Here is a 21,966-nt window from a genome sequence, read left to right on the forward strand (position 1 = left end):
AATAAAAATATACTAAAAAAAAAGAACCATACTCCTCACCATGGTTGACAAAGCTCACTGTAGTCTGGTCCATACCCACTTCTCCCATCACATCTTCATTCTTTTCTCTTTCCTCCCCGGCCACCCTGGCTTTTCTGGTGGCCCTAGAACAGGTGGCCTCATTCCTATCTCAAGGTCTTTGCATTTGCCACATCGTCCTCCAGGAATACTCTTCCTCCAGCTCCCACACGACCCGCCATTCACATCTCCACTGAAAATCCACCTCAAAGAAGGTGACCACTTTGTGTAACGCAGTACCCTCTCATCACACTCTATCCTCTTTTCCTATTTCTTGATAGCAATTATCATTATTTGAAAGTATACTGTTGACTTGTTTGTCTCTTTTGTTTGTGGATGCCTTGAGGAGAGTGGCTTCAATCATCTCAGTCACCAAAATATCCCAAGGGACAAGCCTCCACACACACACACACACACACACACACACACACACACACGGGAGTACTCATCAGTTTCCATCTGAGTCCAGCCTCAATTTGCACGCGTGTCATTGCAGGAGCTACACAGAAGCTGCACCTAAGGGTCCTTTTTGGAGGCAGAAGGTCTTATAGGACCAGGTATCCCTCATGGGAATGTACTTCAAGGGAACAGAGAGGTTCAGGGTTTCGCATTGGACAACTAGATTTCAAGTAAAACACTGGCTTTTATAGAAAATTATTTTATTGATCAGTAAGGGACCCCATTGAGGACAGAGAGGGAGTAAAAAAGCAGATGAGCCATGGAAGGAAGGGGTTGGTGCTAGACACACACTTTCTGAAAGGTTAACACCTGGTGGTATGCGGGCAGGCAAAATAGCCATCTCAGATGATGGATAAAGAAAAACCGAATTTATTTAAGGAAAGGGCTGCACAGCACTGAACCAAGAAGCCACTGGGTCGATGGTGGCAGCACCAGGAGCTGGAGATTCATCCCTACCTGGTATATGCAGTCACTGGTGGGAAGCTCTTGTCAGTCAGTGGGTCTTGGGGCTGAGTTGATGGCTTAGAATCCAGATGGAATGCGGATGTGTGATCAGGTGTTTTTAGGCCAGTTTTAACCCTTTAGATGGTGTCCAGCAAGTTTTCCTGGTCTTGGTCCTCCCGTGGCAGGAATCTTGGACAAGTCTTCCTGGTCACTGTCCTCCTGTGGTGGTAAGCTTACAAGGGCAGTGAAGGATTACGTTGTCCTATAGTCCTAACACTTTCCAGGAAGCAGGACTTCCTAAGTCTCCCTATTCCGTTCCTGAGACCCCAGACTGAAGGCTCCCTGGGGTATCACAGGCTGCTTCTTTCAGTTTCAAGAAGCCTCCCAGTTTGTGCTGGTGGCCACTGGCAATGACTCAGGGCAGGAGCCCATCTGGTAGACGGAGTGGGTCCCTGCTAAGGCCACACAGCATCCCCTTTGCTCCTGGATCCTACTGGGCTCACAGAGGGCAGACTTCTCTTTCTTCTGCCCAAGAAGGGACTCTAGAGGGTTGAGCAGAGGACCATCAGGTTTTCTGCAGGGTCCGCTTCAGCCCTGGGATGCTCAGAGCAGCCTCCCATTGGAAACCTCCGTTTCTGAGGCTCCTTGCCCTTGTCTGTTTAGTATGGAAGAGGGCTCCTGGCTGAGGAAGGCACAGACAGAATGGCTCAGGTTGTAGTCACCAGCGGTGGGCAGTGGGGGTCCCTGAAGGAGAAGGCATTCGCTGTCTTAGGCCATTAAACATTTGTCCTCTCCACAGAATGCCTCAGCCAGCAAGCTACTGTGGGGTCAGCCTCTAGCCACCCTGCTCCAGTCGTCGAATTTTGGGGCTGGAGCAACCAAGGTCTTCATCCAACATGTCCGCAGGGTGACATCGCTTGAGTGCTCGTCTGGGGACTAGCTTCTCTGCCTCCACCTTTGTTGGGGTCAGCTTCTGTGGGGTCAGCCTCTTGCTATCATGCTCCAATCGTGGAATTTTTGGGCTGGGGCAACCGAGGTCTTTGTTTGACCATTCCACAGGACGATGCCTCTTATGTGCTCTTCTGGGGACTGGCTTCTCTGCCTCCACCTTTGCTGGGGTGGCCAAAGGAGCATCCCCATAGGACCGGTAGCCACCGACCAGGCAGTATGTCTCCCCATGCCAGCCCACTTGGGTTTCGCCACACCTTTGGTAGGGGACATGGTAGTGACCAGGTGTAGGAGGAAAGGTGGGAGCCATTGCTGCTGGAAAGAAAATCAGAACTGATCAGTTACTTGTGCTGCCAGGATGTCCCCTTTCTCATGTCTCTCCCAGGTTCTTGCTGAAGCCTTCTAATCTGCTTGGCATCCAAAACACAGCCTTAACCCATCATGAGTCTCCTACAGAAGGGGTGTTGCTGCAAAAGCAATTCTGGGGGCCTAGAGCAGGAGCAGGAGAACAGAAAATCTTCCCCGTTCTCAGAGAAGACAGACCCCGAAAATAATTGCAATCAGGATCCCCTCCATCTCTCCCACAATAGAGAAAATATTTTTTACAGCCCATCACTTCTGAGGCTTTAAGAAAATGCCTTCCAAATCTTGGGGGGAAATAATATAAATGGGTTTCAGAAGCCTTCCCACCTTGGCAACTCCTCTCAGACCCCATTCACACTGCTTTTTTATTTTATTTTTTAATGTTTTCATTGATTTCAGAGAGAGGAAGGGAGAGGGACATAAAGATAGAAACATCAATGAGCCCTAGCCAGTTTGGCTCAGTGGATAGAGTGTCAGCCTGTGGACTGAAGGGTCACAGGTTTAATTCTGGTCAAGGGCACGTGCCTGGGTTGTGGGCTTGATCCCCAGTGGGGGGCATGTAGGAGGCAGCCAATCAATGATTTTCTCTCATCATTGATGTCTCTCTCTCTCCCTCCTTTCCCTCCTTCTCCTCTGAAACCAATCCTATCTAATAAAAGAGTAATATGTAAATTAACCATCACTCCACGACAAAGATGGCGGAGCCCATAGTGGCCAGGGTGGGACACTGACAGCGTTGCCCCAGCAACGCGAGCCCAGTGTCTGCACCCCAGCTGTGGGAAGGTGGGGAGGGGCCTCTGCCAGAGGCCAGGGTGAGGGATGCTAGTGTCATTGCAGGCCAGGCTGAGGGACACCGCCACCCATGCACGAATTTCATGTACCGGGCCTCTAGTAAAAATATATTTTTTTTAAAAAAGAAAATATAGCCCTAGCCAGTTTGGCTCAGTGGATAGAGTGTCTGCTTGTGGACCAAAGGATCCCGGGTTCGATTCCGGTCAAGGGCATGCATACCTCGGTTGCAGGCTCCTCCCCAGCCTGGGCCCTGGTCAGGGCTCATGCAGGAGGCAACCAATTGACGTGCCTCTCTCTCACATCGATGTTTCTATGTCTTTCTCTTTCCCTCTCTTTTCCATTCTCCGGAAAATCAATGGAAAAATATCCTCAGGTGAGGATTAACAAACAAACAAAAATTAATTAATTAATTAATTTAAAAATAAAAGAAAATATATGTCCATATAAAATATGCATATCTGCCGAAACCAGTTTGGCTCAGTGGATAGAGCGTCGGCCTGCGGACTGAAAGGTCCCGGGTTCGATTCCGGTCAAGGGCATGTACCTGGGTTGCGGGCACACCCCCAGTAGGAGATGTGCAGGAGGCAGCTGGTCGATGTTTCTCTCTCATCGATGTTTCTAACTCTCTATCCCTCTCTCTCCCTCTCTGTAAAAAATCAATAAAATATATTTAAAAAATAAATAAATAAATAAATAAAAATAAAATAAATAAAATAAAATATGCATATCAAAGTTTACAGCTGCACTACTCATAATAGCCCAAAAGTAGAAGAAAAATACAAATGTTCAGCTGATGAATGGATAAACAAAATGTGGTATATCCATACAATGGAATATTGTTCAGCTATAAAAAAGGAATGAAAATTTTACATGGAAGTCAGATTACAGTGTCCACAAATAAAGTTTCATTGGACAGCTGCTCACCCAAGGGTCATGGTTCAATTCCCAGTCAAGGGCATATACCTGGGTTGCAGGTTTGATCCCCTGCAGGATTAATACTAGGTGTAACGGTTAATAATGCGGATTTTTTTTCCAATGGAGTTACACATATGTTGATATATATGCAATTTGATACGTATGCTATTTTGTTGTATTGACAAGCTTTAAAACTTCGTATGTCAAATTTCCTGAAGGTGTTAACATCATAGATATTTTTACACTTAAAAATGTCGAATTTCATGCCAAAAAAAGAGCATTTGCGGGAAGTTTTAATTCATTACTTTATTTTGAAGTAAAGTGCTGCTGAATACTTTGGGAAGCTTCTGGTGAACATGCTCCATCTCAAGATACTTGTGAACTCTAGTTTATATGCTTTAAAAGTGATGATTTCAGTCCTAACCGGTTTGGCTCAATGGATAGAGCATCGGCCTGCGGACTCAAGGGTCCCAGGTTCGATTCTGGCCAAGGGCATGTATCTTGGTTGCAGGCGCATACCCAGTGGGGAGTGTGCAGGAGGCAGCTGATCAGATGTTTGGATGTTTCTCTCTCATTGATGTTTCCAATTCTCTATCCCTCTCCCTTCCTCTCTGTAAAAAAATCAATAAAATATATATATTTTTAAAAAGCGATGATTTCGATGTGAAAGACAAAGAACGTCCAGGTCAACCGAAAAAGTTTGAAGACCAACAATGACAAGCATTATTGGATGAAGATGCGTGTCAAACTCAAAAACAACTTGCAGAAAGATTAAACGTTACTCAGAAAACAATTTCCGATCATTTACAAGCAATGGGAAAGATTTTAAAGGAAGGAAAATGGGTGCCACATCAACTGAACAAAAGACAAATGGAAAACCGAAAAGTCATCAGTGAAATGTTGCTCTAACGGCACGAAAGAAAGTCTTTTTTGCCTCGAATTGTAACTGTTGATGAAAAGTGGATTTACTTTGAGAATCCCAAATGCACAAAATCATGGGTTGATCCAGGTCAACCATCAACATTGACTGCAAGGCCCAATTGCTTTGGAAAAGAAGACAATGCTCTGCGTTTGGTGGGATCAGGAAGGTGTGGTGTGTTATGAGCTTCTAAGACCAGTTGAAACCATTAATACTGATCGCTACCGACAACAAATAGTCAATTTGAACCACGCTTTGATTGTGAAACGACCAGAATGTGCCAGAAAACACAGCAAATAATTTTGCTTCACGATGACGCACCATCACACTTCAAAACCAGTTAAAGACACAAAGATCCTGCCTGAGAAGTATTAACCCACCCGCCGTATTCACCAGACCTTGCTCCTTCAGATTATCACATGTTCCAATCAGTGGCACACGCACTTTCTGAGCAGCACTTCAAAACATACGAAGAAGTGTACAATTGGGTCTCTGAATGGTTTGCCTCAAAACAAGAAAAGTTCTATTGGGACGGTATCCACAAATTACCTGAAAGATGGGGGAAATGTGTAGCTAGCGATGGACATTACTTTGAATAAAGCACTTTTGATGTTTCTCTTGAAATTAGCGTGTTTTCTTTGATTACAAAATCCGAATTATTAACTGGTACACCTAGTAAAAATCAAGGGGAAAAATATCCTCAGGTGAGAATTAACAACAACAAAAACACACTGTGCTAAGTAAAGGAAGTCAGAGAAAAATATGGCACATTGTGTGATTCCACTGTTACAAAATGTCCAGAATAAGCACATCTATAGGAACAGAAAGTAGAGGAGTCATTGCCTAGGGCTGAGGAGCTAAGAGGACTGGGGAGAGGGATGACAGCCATAGCTAGAGGGAATGGGGTTTCTTTGGGGCATGGATGAAAATGTTCTAAAACTGTGGTGATGGTTACACAACTCTGTGAATATACTAAAACTTGCTGAAGTATACACTTTAAATGGGTGAATTTGGTAATACGTGAATTTTATGTCAAAAAAAGCTGTTAAATATTTGGCAATGATACATCTAATAAAGGGTTAATATCCAAAATATATAAGGAACTCATACAACTTAACAAAAGGAAGACAAACAATCCAATTAAAAAATGGGCAAAGGACCTAAATAGACACTTCTCCAAAGAGGACATACAGATGGCCAAGAGACATATGAAAAAAAGCTCAAAGTCACTGATCATCAGAGAGATGAAATTAAAATGACAATGAGATATCACCTCACACCTGTCAGAATGGCTACCATCAACAAATCAACAAATGACAAGTGCTGGTGAGGATGTGGGAAAAAAAGAACCTTAGTAAACTGCTGGTGGGAATGCAGAATGGTGCAGCCATCATGGAAAACAGTATCGAGTTTCCTCAAAAAATTAAATATGGAATGGCCATTTGACCCAGTGACCCCACTTCTAGGAATATATCCTAAAAAACCCGAATCACCAATCAGAAAGAATGTATTCACCCCTACGTTCATAGCAGCACCATTTATAATAGCTAAGATCTAGAAACAGCCCAAGTGTCCATCAGATGATTGGATAAAAAATCTGTGGTACATTTACACCATGCAGCAGTACAAAAGAAGAATCTCTAACAGGTTGAGAAGGTATAGAGGGACCTGGAGAGTATCATGCTAAGTGAAATAAGTCAGCCAGAGAAAGACAAGTATCACATGATCTCACTCATATGTGGAATCTAAGTAACAAAATAAACTTACGAACCGAGGGGATCCAGAGACATGGAAGCACGGAACAGAGTGCAGAATCTCAGAGGGAAGGCAGGGGAAGGTGGACGGGAAGTAATCAACCAAGAACATTGTATGTATATATGCATGGCCCATGGCCATAGGCAATGGGGCAGTGAGGGCCTGGGGTGGGGGTGTGGACGGGCTGGAAGGGGTCAATGGGGGAAAAATGGGGGGACAGATGTAATACTTTCAACAATAAAGAATTATTAAAAAAAAAAAAAAACCCACACAGAAGAAAGGCAGCAACTCAGTTTTCAAACAAAAAGGGAGAGAGAGAGAGAGAGAGACAAGTATCACAGAATCTCACATATGTGGAATCTAATGAACAAAATAAACTGATTAACAAAATAGATCCAGAAACATAGAAGCACAGAACAGACTACGAAATATCAGAGGGAAGGTGGGGGTGGGTGGGAAGAGATCAATACAGAATTTGTATGCATATATGCATAACCCATTGACACAGACAATAGGGTGAAGGGGGAGTAGGGGCCAAGGGCAGGCTAGACGGGGTCAATGGGGGAAAAAGAGGGACTTATGTAATACTTTCAACAATGAAGATTTTTTTAAAGCTGTTAAAAAGAAACAATAGGATGTGTACTGTTAGCATGTTGACATAAGATATAGTTGTTTAGCTTTTCACAAAGTACCTTTCCTCTTGCTGCTTCACAAACAGCCAGGCATTAACTCCAAACTGCTGAGAAAGCCAACGTTCAAAGAACAGACTGACTTGCTCTGGGACACAGGTAACCAATGGTGAGGTGTGAGTGAAATCCAGGTCTTTGGACTCCCTGTCCAGTACTCACCATAACACAGACCTTCCCAGAATTACAACAGGAAATGGAGTAGTCATTCCTCACAGTCCCAGGGAGAGGAGAGACAGGAGGAAACTCCTTCCCAGACCTGTCCCTCCCTGCTGCTCCACTGCCATTCCCCACTCCATTCGCTATCCAGCTTCCTCCTCCCAGCTCCTCCCAGTCCGCCCTCCTTTCCTTCCCAGGACCACAGAGCAAGGCTTCCCCTCCCGATGCCTCACTCATAGTGCTGGGAATGAGGGGAAGGAGGACTGAGAGGTTTCTCTAGAAATGTGGCTCATATGACATACCAGGAAAAGGGCTCAGAAAGTGTGAGGAACCAATCCAAAGTCATACAACTAATATCTGACCTTTGATTTCCTTAATACGTTTGAGAATGAAAAGAGGGTTTGGGGCTGGGACAGAGTGTGAGGTGAGCAAAGCTCCATATCATTCCTGTTTCTTCTCCCCACAACAACCCAATCCACAGCCTCCCTGCACTGTCACATTTCCAAAAGCACCAACCACTTCAATGCGCCTGGAGTGAAGGATGCTCTTTAAAAATAGTTAATTGTAGCCCAATGGTTGAGTGTTGACCTATGAACCAGGAGCTCACGGTTCAATTCCCAGTCAAGGCACATGCACAGGTTGCAGGCTCAATCCCCAGTATGAGGTGTGCAGGAGGTGACCAATCAATGAGTCTCTCTCATCATTGATGTTTCTATCTCTCTCTTACTCTCTGAAATCAATAAAAAATATATATATTTTAAAATAGTTAATTGTAGCCCTTCCCAGTTTAGCTCAGTGGATAGAGCATCAGCCTGTGGACTGAAGGGTCCCGAGTTTGACTCCCGTCAAGGGCACGTATCTGGGTTGTAGGCTTGATCCCTGGCCCTGGTGGGGCACACGTGGGAGGCAACCAATCTATGTGTCTCTCTCACATTGATACTGTTCTCTCTGTCTTTCCCCCTCCCTTCCATGCTCTCTAAATATCAATGGAAAATATCTTCAGGTGAGGATTAACAAAACAAAACAAAGGTTAAATAAATAAATGTAGAAAAATCAGAAAATACAGATAAAGGAAATAAGGGCCACTCAGTCTCACTCTTTAGGTCTGAACATGGAGGTGGCCCTGGGAGTGTTTAGGGGTTGCTCTGGAGCCAGCCACCTGGGTTCAAATCCCGGCTCTATCACTTACCACCCGAGACTTGGACAGCTCATTTCACCTCTCTGACCTCAGTTTCTTCACCTGTGAAATGAGAATTATAATAGCTCCCACTGATAGAATTGTGTGAGGATTACATGAGGCTGTAAAGCACTAAAAACAGTGCATGGCACACATTAAGCACTCAGTACATTTCCCCAGTGTTCTTTATTCATATATATTTTTCCTTACAAAAATGAGATCATTCTGTAACCACTATTTTATAACATGGATCTCATGTTAACTAAATTATAAGCATCTTTCCATAGCATTAGAAATCCTTCTGCAGAACAGTTTTCTTAAGACACAGATAGAGTATTCCATCCCTGCAGCGGGTATTTCAGTGTGATCTCCTCCCACACACCACCAAACCCTTTTCTCCTTGTCTTTGATGACTTCAGGACAAATGTCTAGGGAATTGCTGAGTCACAGGGTGTGCAGGTGCTAAAGGCTTTTGGCACACACCAGCCAAACTGCCCTTCAAAAAGGTTTAGAACTAATTTCACTTGTGCAAGCTATGAAGAGAAGGCCTCATTCTCTCCAGTGTCTTATCTTCTCACTTAGAAACATCATTTCCAATTCACCCCAGGTGAAGTGCTGTTTTCTGTCTTTTTCTGATTTGTAGTTCAAGCTCTTCCTAATGGAACCCAGCTTGGACATCTGCTCAATCCCATGATCTCCCACAGTGGTGCTGGACTGAAAATCAACCTCCCAAAACCAAGGCTAAGTTATAACCCCCAAATAAAACTGGGATTTCTTTTTTTTAAATCCTCACCCAAGGATATTTTATTAATTTGAGGGAGAGGAAGGGGGGCGGGTAGAAACATTGATGTGAGAGAGAAACATCTATCACTTGCCTCCCGCACGAGCCCCGACTGGGGATCAACCTACAATCTAGTCTAGGTATGTGCCCTGACTGGAAATCGAACCTGCAACTTTTTGGTACATGGGACGGTGCTCCAATGAACTAAGCCACTCGGCCAGGGCCAGGATTTCTAAAATGAGATAATAGAGGTAAAAACCCCACCACAGGCCAACTTCTCATTACAGTAGGTCCTCGGGTTACGTGGGAGATCGTTCCTACGGCGAGATGTAACTTCGATTTTCGCCGTAAGTCAGAACCCACCTGCAAAAGCACCTACATCACTCACATGGAGCACATACACAGCAGTAATGAAGTGAAACAGTAAAAAAGGTTTAAAAGAAAGATAATAATTCCTGACCTTTACTTGTGGTAAATAAATAATAAAAACACAAAGCACATATGTACATGTCAAAATGACGGAACTTTTCTTTTAAATAAATAAATGGGAGATGGCGATGTAACCACGAAACGACATACGTCGAGTCCGACGTAACCTGAGGACTGTCTGTATTTGAAACATGGCTGTAGGGATTTCAGAAACAGGGATGGCATCTCAGGAAAGCTCTATAGGCAACTACGGTGCACATGGGGAAACTGAGGCCCAGAAGAGGAAGTCTCCCTAATAAGAAAAGGTCAGATTCATCTAATAGAAAAATGGGTGAAGAACATGAATAGGCAATTTAGAGAGGAAACCTAGCTGTATATTAATTAGTATGCAAACAGATGTTCAAATGCATTGGTTATGAGGGAAATGCAAGCCAAAACAAAGAGGAAATACCAATTCACGGATTGGCAAAATTAGGAAGGTGGACAATACCAAGTGTGGGTGGAGGAAATGGGGCTCTCATGCACCACTGGCAAGGGTAGACCCAGTAACCTTCCCACACAGCCAAGGGCGTTCACTTCAGCTGCTGTCTGTGGTAGCTGGGAGGAGGAGATAAACTGGATGCCCCTCACTGGGGGAATAAATATGTAAAATATGGTAAAATCACATTATGAAATAATTATGCAGCAGTTCAAAACAATGAAATAGAACAAGGTCAACAAACCAAGGCCTGTGAGCCAAATTTGACTCGCTGCCTGCTTTTGTACAGCTTGGCTCTTGAGCTGAAAATAACTATATTTAAAAAAAAATTTTTTAATTGATATCAGAGAGGAATGGAGATGGAGAGAGAGATAGAAACATCAGTGATGAGAGAGAGTCATGGATCGGCTGCCTACTACATGCTACACTGGGGAGCGAGCCCACAACCCAGGCATGTGCCCCAACCGGGAATTGAACCATGACCTCCTGGTTCATAGGTCGACATTCAACTACTGAGCCACACCAGCTGGGTGATTTTTACATTATTAAATGGTTGGGGGGAAATCAAAAGAATATTTTGTGACACGTGAAAATTACATGAAATTCCAATTTCAGCATCCACAAAGTTTTATTACAACACAGCCACGCTCATTCGTTTGTGTATTATCTCTGGTTACTTTTGTGCTTCTGTTATCAGTGGAAGTGAGGTCCTGGGTCTACCCCTGGAATAAACATTTCTGGAGGCCCTTGGGGGAGAATGAGATATGGTAGAAAGGTTTATCTCTGTGGAATCACACCCCTGGGTTTCCAAAATCCATTTCTCTTAGTCCAGTCATTAGAAGAAGCATAGCTGGGGTTTCAGTAAAGCTAGAACCAATGCTAGTGTCCACAGTTTCCTTTCCATGTTAGAGTCGGGTTCAGTTCAGCATCAGGCTAGGTGTAGTCCATTGTGTGTGTGGTCCACAAAGCTGTGGGCCATGTGGACAAAAGCCAGGAAGCCAAGTATGAGCCATAAGTCAAGCATGCCAAGAGGAACCAAGAGAGCCAAGAGCATAAGAGAGCAAGTTTCGCCTGGCCAGTGCGGTTCAGTGGTTATGTGTTGACCTATGATCCAGGAGGTCACGGTTTGCTTCCCAGTCAGGGCATATGCTTAGGTTGCGGGGTCAATCCCCACAAAAGTGTGTGCAGGAGGCAGCCAACTGATGTTTCTCTCTCATCAATGTTTCTATCTCTCCCTCTCCCTCTCCCTTCCTTTCTAAAATAAATAAAAATATCTATTTTTTTTTTAAAAGAGAGTAAGTTTTTTTGGTTAGGGAATTCAATACCACAAATTTTCTCAGGCTTGCAGTCCGCTATGTCCATTCTGGCCAACCACCTCTATCCTCAGGTGTGACTGACAGAAAGCACCTTCCCTAGTTATCCCAACTTTACTGGGCATACGTCTATCTTCCCTTTGTCCAGTCCCCTTGTTTTGCAGGGAACATGCCTATAATGTCTGGCATTCCCTTTGCTCCTTTCCTACTATTAATAATTAGCTCATTACAACAGTATCATTACAACAGCAGAGTTGGGTTGTTGCAATGGCAACCATATTCCTGTAAACCTAAAATATTTTCTATCTAGCTCTTTACAGTGAAACCTGGCTATCTCCTGAATTAGACAAATGCAAAGAAATTTGGATAGATCTACACCATATACAGCTAAATGCAAAAGTAAGTATCAGTTATCTGTTGCTGGGTAACACATTACCCCAAAACTTAATGACTTAAAATAAAGATAAGCATTCATTATCTCACAGAGTTCCCGTGGGTCAGGAATTTGGGAATGGCTTGACTGAGTGGTTCTGGTTTGGGATCTGTCATGAGGTTACAGTGTAGATGTCACTGGAGCTGCTGTCATCTGAAGGTTTGACTGGGGCAGGAGAATCATTCAAGATGGTTCACTTACGCGCTGGCAAGTTGGTGCTAACTGTTGGCAGGAGATCTCTGTTCCTCTTGGACTTCTCCATCAGGCGGCTTCAGTGTCCTCACAACAAGGCAGCTGACTTCCCCTAGAGTGGGTGATCCAAGAGAGAGCAAAGGGGAGTTTGCAATGTCTTTTATCACCTGGCCATGGAAACTGCACACTGTTATCCCAGCAATATCTTATTTGTTGAGTAGGATCAGCTCTATTCAGGGCGAGAAGGGACTGCTCAAATATGTGAATACCAGGAGGCCCACTGGGGGCTATGGTGGAGGCTGGCTTCCACACTAAGAGACAGAAAGCAATCTATAGTAGGGCACCCTTTAATTAAAAAATTAAGTCACATTCACATGAAACAGCACTACATATTTGACAAAGCTACACACAAATTCAAAGGTATTTATTAAAAAGAGTGGGGGAGTAGAGTAATGCGAGTGGAAGGCAGGGATACAAAGAAATAAATGAGTGAGTGAATTAATAAAACCAGATCGGGGTAGTTGCCCCAACCAACTATGAGTGTGGGCTGCAAAATGAGGTGATGATTCAATTCTCTGCACTCAAGTTCCTCCCCTCCCACCCAAAAAAAGAGGGAAAAAGATTGAGAAAATAGGTTCTTTGTCCAAGATCACAAGAACTCAGTCTTCCTAATCAAGTCTTGCTCTCTCTGCCTAATATAGCCTCATTCAACATGTGGTTGACCTGCAGGGTCTTCAGAGAGTTCTGGTTCCTGGCTAAGTAGAAAAGGATTTTGCCTGCAGGATAAGATGTGGGAACCAGCAGAACCAGCCTGGGAAGAAAAGGCTTAGTTATTATTCAAATACAGGTACTGGTGGATTGCTCACCCTCCTGCCAGCGTTCTCCCTTCCCTGGAGATAAAGGGCTCTTAGAGTGCAGAGCCCTGTGAACACCCCCAGGCCCAGTCTAGTCATGGTGGGAGAATGGAAACTCTTATTTCTTTCAAAATATAGCCTGTAATTCTAGGCCTTGTGACTTCTTTCATTTCTTCATTTTTATTGTCATAAAGTCTGCCAAGTAAGATCTGTTATTTCAAGATGTTCAGAGAAGTGAATTAAAAAATTGTTTTCAACTATTTTACCTCCCTGTGAATTCATTCATTCATTCATTCATTCAGTAAAGACTTAGTACCTGCTATGTGCCAATAATGGTGACACAGCAACGAGCAAAGCAGGCCAAGCCCCTGCCCTCACGAGTGAGGGGTGGGAGCAGTAGGAACAGATGGACAGTAAAGGAACACTAAATAAAATATAAAAACTAAAATAAGATAAAGAGATAAAAGTCAGGGGATTATCAGGGAATACTTGTATTTGAACTGAGACCTGCAAGATGAGAACAAGCCAGCCCCCGGAAGAGTGATGTTTTGGAGTGTTTTAAATGCCCTGGGGTGGGGATAAACTTGGTGTCTGAGATTAGAGAGAGAGAGACAGGCCCCAGATCAGATAGGACTTTGTAGCTATTTATTAAGAGTTTGGAATTTACTCTATCAGATGGAACTGATTCCACAATTATTAGCTCTATGACCTCAGGGAAGTTACTTTACTCCCCTGAGTCTCCGTCTACCTGTCTCTCAAGTGGAGTTAATAACCTATTCATTGTGGTAGGCAGCCTCTATAGTGCTTCCCAGTAACTGCGCCCTGGTATTCATACCCTGTGAAGGTGGGTTGAGTCACTTCTCCCAATGCAATACATTGCAGAAGGGATGGTGTAATCATTTCCTATTCCTGTTTTAACAAATCACCACAAACTTAATGGCTTAAAACAGCACAAATCTATAATCTTGCCATACTTGAAGTTAGACATGTAAATGGGTCTCACTAGGCCAAAATCAAGGTGAGGATAGGGCTGTGTCCCTTCTGGAGACTGCAGGGGAGAATGTTTCCTTGTCTTTTACAAATTGTAGAGGCCACCTGCATTCCTCAGCTCTGGTCCCTTCTGTCTTCAAAGTGCATCACTCCAGCCAAAACCGGTTTGGCTCAGTGGATAGAGCGTCGGCCTGCGGACTGAAGGGTCCCGGGTTCGATTCCGGTCAGGGGCACGTACTTGGGTTGTGGGTACATCCCCAGTGGGAGCTGTGCAGGAGGCAGCTGATCGATGTTTCTCTCTCATCGATGTTTCTAACTCTCTATTTCTCTCCCTTCCTCTCTGTAAAAAAATCAATAAAAATATATATATAAAAAAAAAGTGCATCACTCCAACCTGTTTCCACTGTCACCTCGCCTTTCTTAGGTCACTAACTATCCTGCCTCCTTCCCCTTCTTTCCCTTAGGGACTCTTGTGATTACATTGGGCCCATGTGGACAATCCAAGACACTCCATCATCTCAAAATCCTTAATCACATCTCCAAGGTCCCTTTGTCATGTAAGGTATCATACTCACAGGCTCTTGGGATAAGGACATGAAAAAAAAAAATAGGGATTAGGACATACAGGACATGAACATCTTTGAGGGGCCATCATTATTTTATCTACCAAAGATGGTCTGTCATTTTGTGATTAGGTAAGAAAGATTGTAGCTTTTGCTTGAGTGCTTTTGTTTTCTCTCTCTGATCACGTTGGGGGAGCCAGCTACTGCCGTGAGGCAGCCCTGTGAAGAGAGGCCCATGTGGCTAAGAACTGAGGCTCCTGGCCAAGAGACAGTGAGGACCTGACGTCGTCTACTAGCAACCATATTTGTGAGCTTGGAAGTGGGTTCTGTAGGCCCAGTTCAGCTTTGAGATGACCAAGGTCAGGCCAACAGCTTGACTTCGGTCTCATAGGGAACCTGAGCTGGAAACTGAGCTAAGCATCCCCTAGATTTATGACCCTCAGAAACCGTATGAGAGAATAGTTTATGGTTTAAGCTGCTAAGTTTTGAGGTAATTTGTAATGCAATAATAAAACATTTTCATTCATTCGCCAAATATGTATTAAGTGCCTATGCTATGTGCCAAATCGTTGAGGTGTTGGTAATACAGCAGTGAATATAACAGAGAAAAATCTCTACTCGGATGGAGTTTACATACTACCGGGGGAGACAGACAGCAAACATAGGAAGTCAGTAAATTATATGATATGTCAGAAGGAGACAACTGCTATGGTGAAAAAGTAGAGCAAGGTAGGGGAGACAGGCTAATCTAGGAAGGCTTTGCTGAAAAGTTCATATTTGAGCAATACTTGAAGGAGTTGAGTGAGGAAACCATGCTCTTCATGGGAAAAAATATTCCAGGTGGAGGGAACAGCAAGTGCAAAGGTCCCATGGTAGGACTGAGCCCAGCTTTTTAAAAAAACAACAACAGGCAAGCCCTGGCCGGGTAGCTCAGTTGGTTAGAGCATCCTCCTGATACTCCAAGGTTGTGGGTTCAATCTCCCGTCAGGGCACAGACAAGAACCAACCAATGAATGGATAGATAACTGGAACAACAAGTTGATATTTTCTCTCTCATCTCTCTCAAAATTAATTAAAAAACAGAAAAGGCAGCAGGGAAGTTAGTATATACTGAGTGGAGTGTACAAAGGGCAGAGTGGTGGCAGAGGATTTAAAAAGTGAGGTTGTAATGGGGAAGGACTATGCTATACACGACTTATTTTAATCTTAGTAGGTGTTGAACCTAGCTTGTTACTCTAACCTGACTCCTCTCCCTCCCCCCGCCCCCTAAAATTAAAGCTTGCAAGCTACAAGATTTTTAGCATACTATGACAGGGATCTTCAGTTTCAGTTCCCATGTGAGCCTAAGAAGTAGCTTGGCCTCAAGATGCCAGAAATTCACATGACCAAAAAAACAAACAAACAAACACAAGTGACCAACTCAAAGATGCTAACCACAAAGATCCATATCAAGACCTACGGGAAAGCATCCTACACGGGCATATTAGAGGAACCTGCTGTTCCAGATCCTGCCTGGGCCTGGGTTGGCCTGATCACAGGGACTAACTAATGCCAGGATCCTTATTGAAGCTGACCAGAATAACTACCCCCCATCCCTGCACATCCACAATCCCTCCCCTGATTCCTTTGTTCTGCTTCCTCTCTCCATCCTGATAAAAACCCTGACTGCAGTGAGATGCTACAATGGTTTTTGAGGACAGGAGTCCGCCATCTTCTCAGCTGTACCTGCAGCTGCTTTCAAGGTGAGCATTAAAGTAGATAACATATGTTAAGCTTTTTGAATCTAGTAGTTGCTTGATAAATTAAAGCTTTTTCTTCTTTAAGAAATTATATTTTAAAAAAATTTGTGAGCCCTAGCCGGTGTGGCTCAGTTGGTTGAGCATTGTTCCACGCACCCAGAGGTGCTGGTTCGATTCCCGGTCAAGGAATATGCCGAGATTGCGGGTTCGGTCCCCAGTTGGGCTGCATACAGGAGACAGCTGGTCGATGTTTCTCTCTCACATGGATGTTTCTCTTTCTCTCTCTCCCCCTCTCCCTTCCTCACTCTCTAAAATCAGTAACATATTTTTTAAAATTGTGAAATAATCTCAGGTATACACAAGAAAGGAAAAGATAATAACATAATGAATTTAACCACAACCTACCCTAATAAAACTCTAACAGCTATTGTTGAAGCCTCCTATGTACCTTTCCCTATTCCAACACTCTTTTCTGCCCTAAACATCACTCACTGAATACGTTAATCATTCCTTTACATGGCTTTATATTTAGTCCATATGTGTGTATCTATAAACAATCTCTAGCACTGTTTTTCAGATTTTAAATATATAAAATATATATGCAAAAAGCAAATCTTATATCATAATGTATTATTACATATGTCATAATATATCATATATATCAATAAATATATATCATTGGTACAGCAATTATGTCATTCTATAATTTGCTTTTTTTCTCTATTTCTGAGATTTATCGAGTGTGATCTATGAGGCTCTACTTCATTCTTTTCACTGCTGTATAATATTCCTCTACATGAATATATTACAATTTATTAATATAATGTTGAAAAATAATAATCATGCCATTATTACACCCAATGACATTATCAGTAATTTTTTAAAGGAAAGTTGGCTGATATCTTTATTGCTTTGGGGGGAGGGGGTGCTCAGGTGCTCTTGGTGGGGCGGGCCCACTTCCTCTTCCCCTCCCAGGCTTCTGGCTGTGCAGGATGGTGCTGGCCCTGAAGACAGCGACCATACACAGAACCGGGCGATAGCTGTTCTTCTGGACCATGTGCCGGATGCTGCTCAGGGTGGCTGGCTTTGGCTGGCTGGATCTCCACTTCATGACAATCACCACACCTCTGCCATGGGCTGAGGGCTCCATGCCCCCATCTTGTGGTGAATCAGCCCGTTGTAGTGAAAGGTGTTGCAGGCCTCCCCGATATTGGGTTCGTGCTGTACCTCTGCTTGTTCCTCTTGATCAGGAAGCTGGAGCAGTTTCCTAGGACCATTCATTACAGGTGGGCAGACATGGCAGCAGCTCCTCTCGCTGCAGCAACTGGAGATGAAAAGTAATTTCTTTCTACCAACTAATGCTAAAATTTCCCCAATTGTCTCAAATATGTCTTTTTACAATTAGTTTATTCAAATAAGGATTTAAACAAGGTCCATCCAATGTATTTGGCCATTATGTCTCATAAGTCTCTTTTATTCAAGAAGTCTTTTCTTCTTTGTAGCCCCATACCATCGAATTATTGGAGAAACTAGGCTATTTGTCTCACATCCTGGATTCAGCTTGTTGCTTCTTTATCTTCTTTTTAAAAAAAAATATTTTTATTGATTTCAGAGAAGGGGGTAGGGGGTAGAGAAATAGAAACATTGATAGCTGCCTCCTACACACCCTTGACTGGGGATGGAGCCCGCAACCTGAGCATATTCCCTCACCGGAATCAAACTGTGACTTCCTGGTTCGTCGACCGACTCTCAACCATTGAGCCACACCAGTTGGGCTGCTTGTTGCTTCTTATAGTGTCTTGATCTAATTCAGTTTTTTGGTGGGGAGAGAAAACTGTCACATGTAATACCCCGATCAAACTCAGTGTCACCAGTATGGTACAAACCTACACGATGGGCCTCCTATTATGATGTAATGGGAAATAGGTAACATGGTCTCTGCAATGTTTTACCAAAAGTGACTTATCTGAATCTAATCATGAAGAAAACATAGGACAAATTCAGATTGTGGGATCTTGTACAAGATAACTTGCCTAGACTCTTCAAAACTGTCATGAAAGAAAGAGTTAGGTGAACACTGATTGCATGCTAGATCACAAACAAAACTATAGCTATACAGGATATGACCGGGAAAATCTGAATATGAAACTGTATATAATACTATCATGTTGAGTCTTTAGCTATGCTACTGGCATTGTGGCTGCGTGGGAGAATGTCCTTGTTCTTAGGAGAAGCAGACTGGAGAATCTGGAGCAAAGTGTCAGAATGTCTGCAAGTAACTCAAATTTTTGGTTCAGCCAAAAAAGAAAAAGAAAATCTGTGTGTAAATAATCTGGCAAAGTGTATTGACAATTGGTGAATCAAGATGAAAGGTATAAGGGTGTCTGTTGATTGTACAGGTTTTTAAAAAAATGTTTTTATTGATTTCAGAGAGGAAGGAAGAGGGAGAGAGAGAGATAGGAACATCAATGATGAGAGATAATCATTGATCGCTGCCTCCTGCATGCCCCCCACTGGGGATCAAGCCCGCAATCCAGGCATGTGCCCTTGACCGGAATTGAACCCGGGACCCTTCAGTCTGCAGGCTGACGCTCTACCCACCGAGCCAAACAGGCTAGGGCTGATTGTACAGTTTTTAAAACATTTCTTTTGGCTTGAAATTTTTAAAAATAAAAAGTTGTGGAAAAGACTGCTTTGTTCACAAAGCTGCTGGGCTCCTCGGCATTACACTGGGTGTCCCCGATTTATGCTGACTTTGCTCTCCCTTACTGCCAGCCATATGCTCCAGATCTCTTCCCCTCAGGTGCAGGGGCCCAGGATGGAGAGCCTGAATCTCATCATTGTGATGCTGTAAAATTCCAGCATATCTTGTGCAGGCTCTGCCGCTTCCAGGGCTCCCTCTGTGGTCAGCCACCGCCCCCTGGTGGCCATTGGCATGCACGCAATGTCCCCGCCAGGAGGCGGGCAGGGTCCTACAGCCCTCACTCTTAACAGGAGGCACCCAAGTAAAGCACCCTACAACCCCAACCTGTTCATCATATGCTTTAGAGATACTAACTCAGTCCTCACACCAGTTCTAACAGGGAAAATTGGGACATTTTTAAAGACAAACTAAGCCCTGGCAGGTGTGGCTCAGTTGGAGCATCACCCCATGTACTGAAGGGTACATTGATCGCTCTCTCCCTCTCTCTAAAATCAATAGAAACATAACCTTTGGTGAGGATTTAAAAAGATGTTTTAATAAATAAAGACAAACTGAAACTCAGAGAGGGGAGATGACGTGTCAAAGAGCACACAGCTAATGCCACAGCCAACTCCAGATCCAATGCTGTGCCCACTACAGTACAGCTGCTTCCAAGTTTGATGATGTGATGATGATAAAATAACAGCAAGAAACATCTGTTGTGTGACTTTGGGCCATGCACCGTACAACATATTAACTCATTTAATCCACAACAGCCCTGGGGGGGGGGGTAGGTTCTATAAATAAGCCCATTTTACAGTTAAGGAAACTGAGGTAGAGAGTTTTCAAAATGTACCCCCGGTCACTCAGAGAGGAATACTGACAGGGGGAAAAGGAAGGCACTGAGGAGCATTGGAAATGTCCATTTGTTCAGTTCATTACTGTTTATTACTACTAATAGGTATAGGATCCTGAACTAAGAATATGAATGTGCAACCAGAAGACAAAACAATGCTACTAAAAAAAAAAAAAATTAAAAGAAAATGCAAAAAGAAAATCTAATCTATTTACAAAAATGTGTTCCTGAAAATAAGATGCTCAACAAGGAGAATGGAATTGTTTTACAATCAGTAGAAATAAAGGTAAATGTGGACTACTGATCTCTTCTAGGGGAGGGGAGAGAAAGCATAAGTGAACATAAACATTTTCACTCAACACTGCCAGTGAAGTCCTAATTAACAGTTGGCTGCCTGTCAGGTATGGCTCAGTGGTTGAGCATCAACCTATGAACCACGAGGTTACGGTTTGATTCCTGGCCAGGGCACATGCCTGGGTTTGGGGCTCGATCCCCCGTGGGGGCATGCAGAAGGCAGCTGATCAATGATTCTCATCACTGAAGTTTCTATCTTGCTATTCCTCTCCCTTTTTCTCTGAAATTAATAGAAAAAAATTTTTTAAAGAGTTGGCTGAAGCCCTAGCTGTTTGGCTCAGTGGATAGAGCATCAGCCTGCAGACTGAAGGGTCCTGGGTTCAATTCCGGCCAAGGGCACATGCCCAGGTTGCGGGCTTGATCCCCAGTAGGGGGCGTGCAGGAGGCAGCCAATCAATGATTCTCTCATCATTGATGTTTCTATCTCCCTCTCCCTTCCTCTCTGAAATCAATAAATATATATATTTTTTAAAAGAGTTGGCTGAATATTTACCTCAAAGAAAACTAAAGGAGGGCACTGCGATTCTGCTGAGAAATTCAGAAGAGGGCCTTGTTAGATGTGTACTGAATTCCTGTTCCTACTAAACAGAATCCGACTTTCAGAGAATGCCATCTAACCATACCACCCGCAACCAACTCCTGCCCCAAGCGACTGTCTCCCAAGGTCCAGGCAAGTCCAGCGGCCGCTCTTGCCTGGGCCATCTCCCCACTCCCTCCTGGTGCTTCCGCCCAAGACAGCACTGGATTATGTAAACTTTCTGAGAAGTCCCCAGACTTGGTCCCTCTGGGCTGCTGTCAGTGACTCACTCCTTCCTTACCCAGGCAGCCCACCGAGCACCGGGACCAGCCCAGCACCGCCCCTCCTCACCAACACACACTCCTTTTCAGCTTACACGGTTAAACAAAATACTTGCTGAAATTTTGTAGAAAAATGAAGGACAAAGGTTTCATTCTTCTTAAAAAACACTTTATTAAGGTATGACGGACATAAAATGTGTACATAATGTATACAACTTCAGTTTGAATATAATTTTCATTCTTGCCATCCTTGTTACTGTGTTGGTCTATATGGTCCATGACATGTTGTCTGACTTAGTTAAGGATATAGCTGGAAAATTTGGCTAAGAGTGTGAATAAACTGGAGGAGTGTTGATTGAAAAACAAAACAAGGAGATCATCCCTTGAAAGTAGCTGTATTTTTCTAAACCTAGATCAGTGGTTCTCAAAGTGTGGGAACTTTCTAGAACTGCAAATGCTCTGTTTGGATCACACCTACTGGTTATTTTTTTTAAAAAATCTATGTCAGATTTTTAAGCTTTCTTGTTTTAGCAGATATTCTCAAACTTGTCTTTTATCTCTTTGAAAATACTAAGAGCCCTGGCCAGACAGCTCAGTTGGTTAGAGCATCATCCCAAGATGCCAAGGTTGTGGGTTCGAACCCTGGTCAGAGCACATACAAGAAGCAACCAATAAATACATAAATAAGTGGGACAACAAACTGATGTTTATCTCTCTCTCTCTAAAATCAATAAATAAGAACGTAATCAACTTCTAAAAAATTGCTATTTTGTGTCAGTATTTGTTGTGTTATTTCTGCATGTTCTTTTCGGGATGTGTCCTTGTACAC

General features: G+C 43.5%; 1 protein-coding gene and 1 pseudogene across 1 annotated transcript; both read right to left on the minus strand.

Moving 5' to 3' along the window:
* Nucleotides 1-1,795: 1,795 nt before the first annotated feature.
* DPEP2NB (DPEP2 neighbor) lies at nucleotides 1,796-2,218 on the minus strand. The gene has a single exon (XM_070398935.1). The coding sequence runs from the start codon at nucleotides 2,216-2,218 to the stop codon at nucleotides 1,796-1,798; it is 423 nt and encodes a 140-aa protein (XP_070255036.1).
* Nucleotides 2,219-17,375: 15,157 nt separating this feature from the next.
* Nucleotides 17,376-17,744, minus strand: LOC138997145 (large ribosomal subunit protein eL28 pseudogene; annotated as a pseudogene).
* Between the last annotated feature and the right edge of the window lie 4,222 nt (nucleotides 17,745-21,966).

The sequence above is a fragment of the Myotis yumanensis genome, unplaced genomic scaffold (assembly GCF_028538775.1).
Source record: "Myotis yumanensis isolate MYYU_CA2020_CCGP unplaced genomic scaffold, mMyoYum1.0.hap1 SCAF_18, whole genome shotgun sequence".
In the NCBI taxonomy this organism is placed as follows: domain Eukaryota; kingdom Metazoa; phylum Chordata; class Mammalia; order Chiroptera; family Vespertilionidae; genus Myotis; species Myotis yumanensis.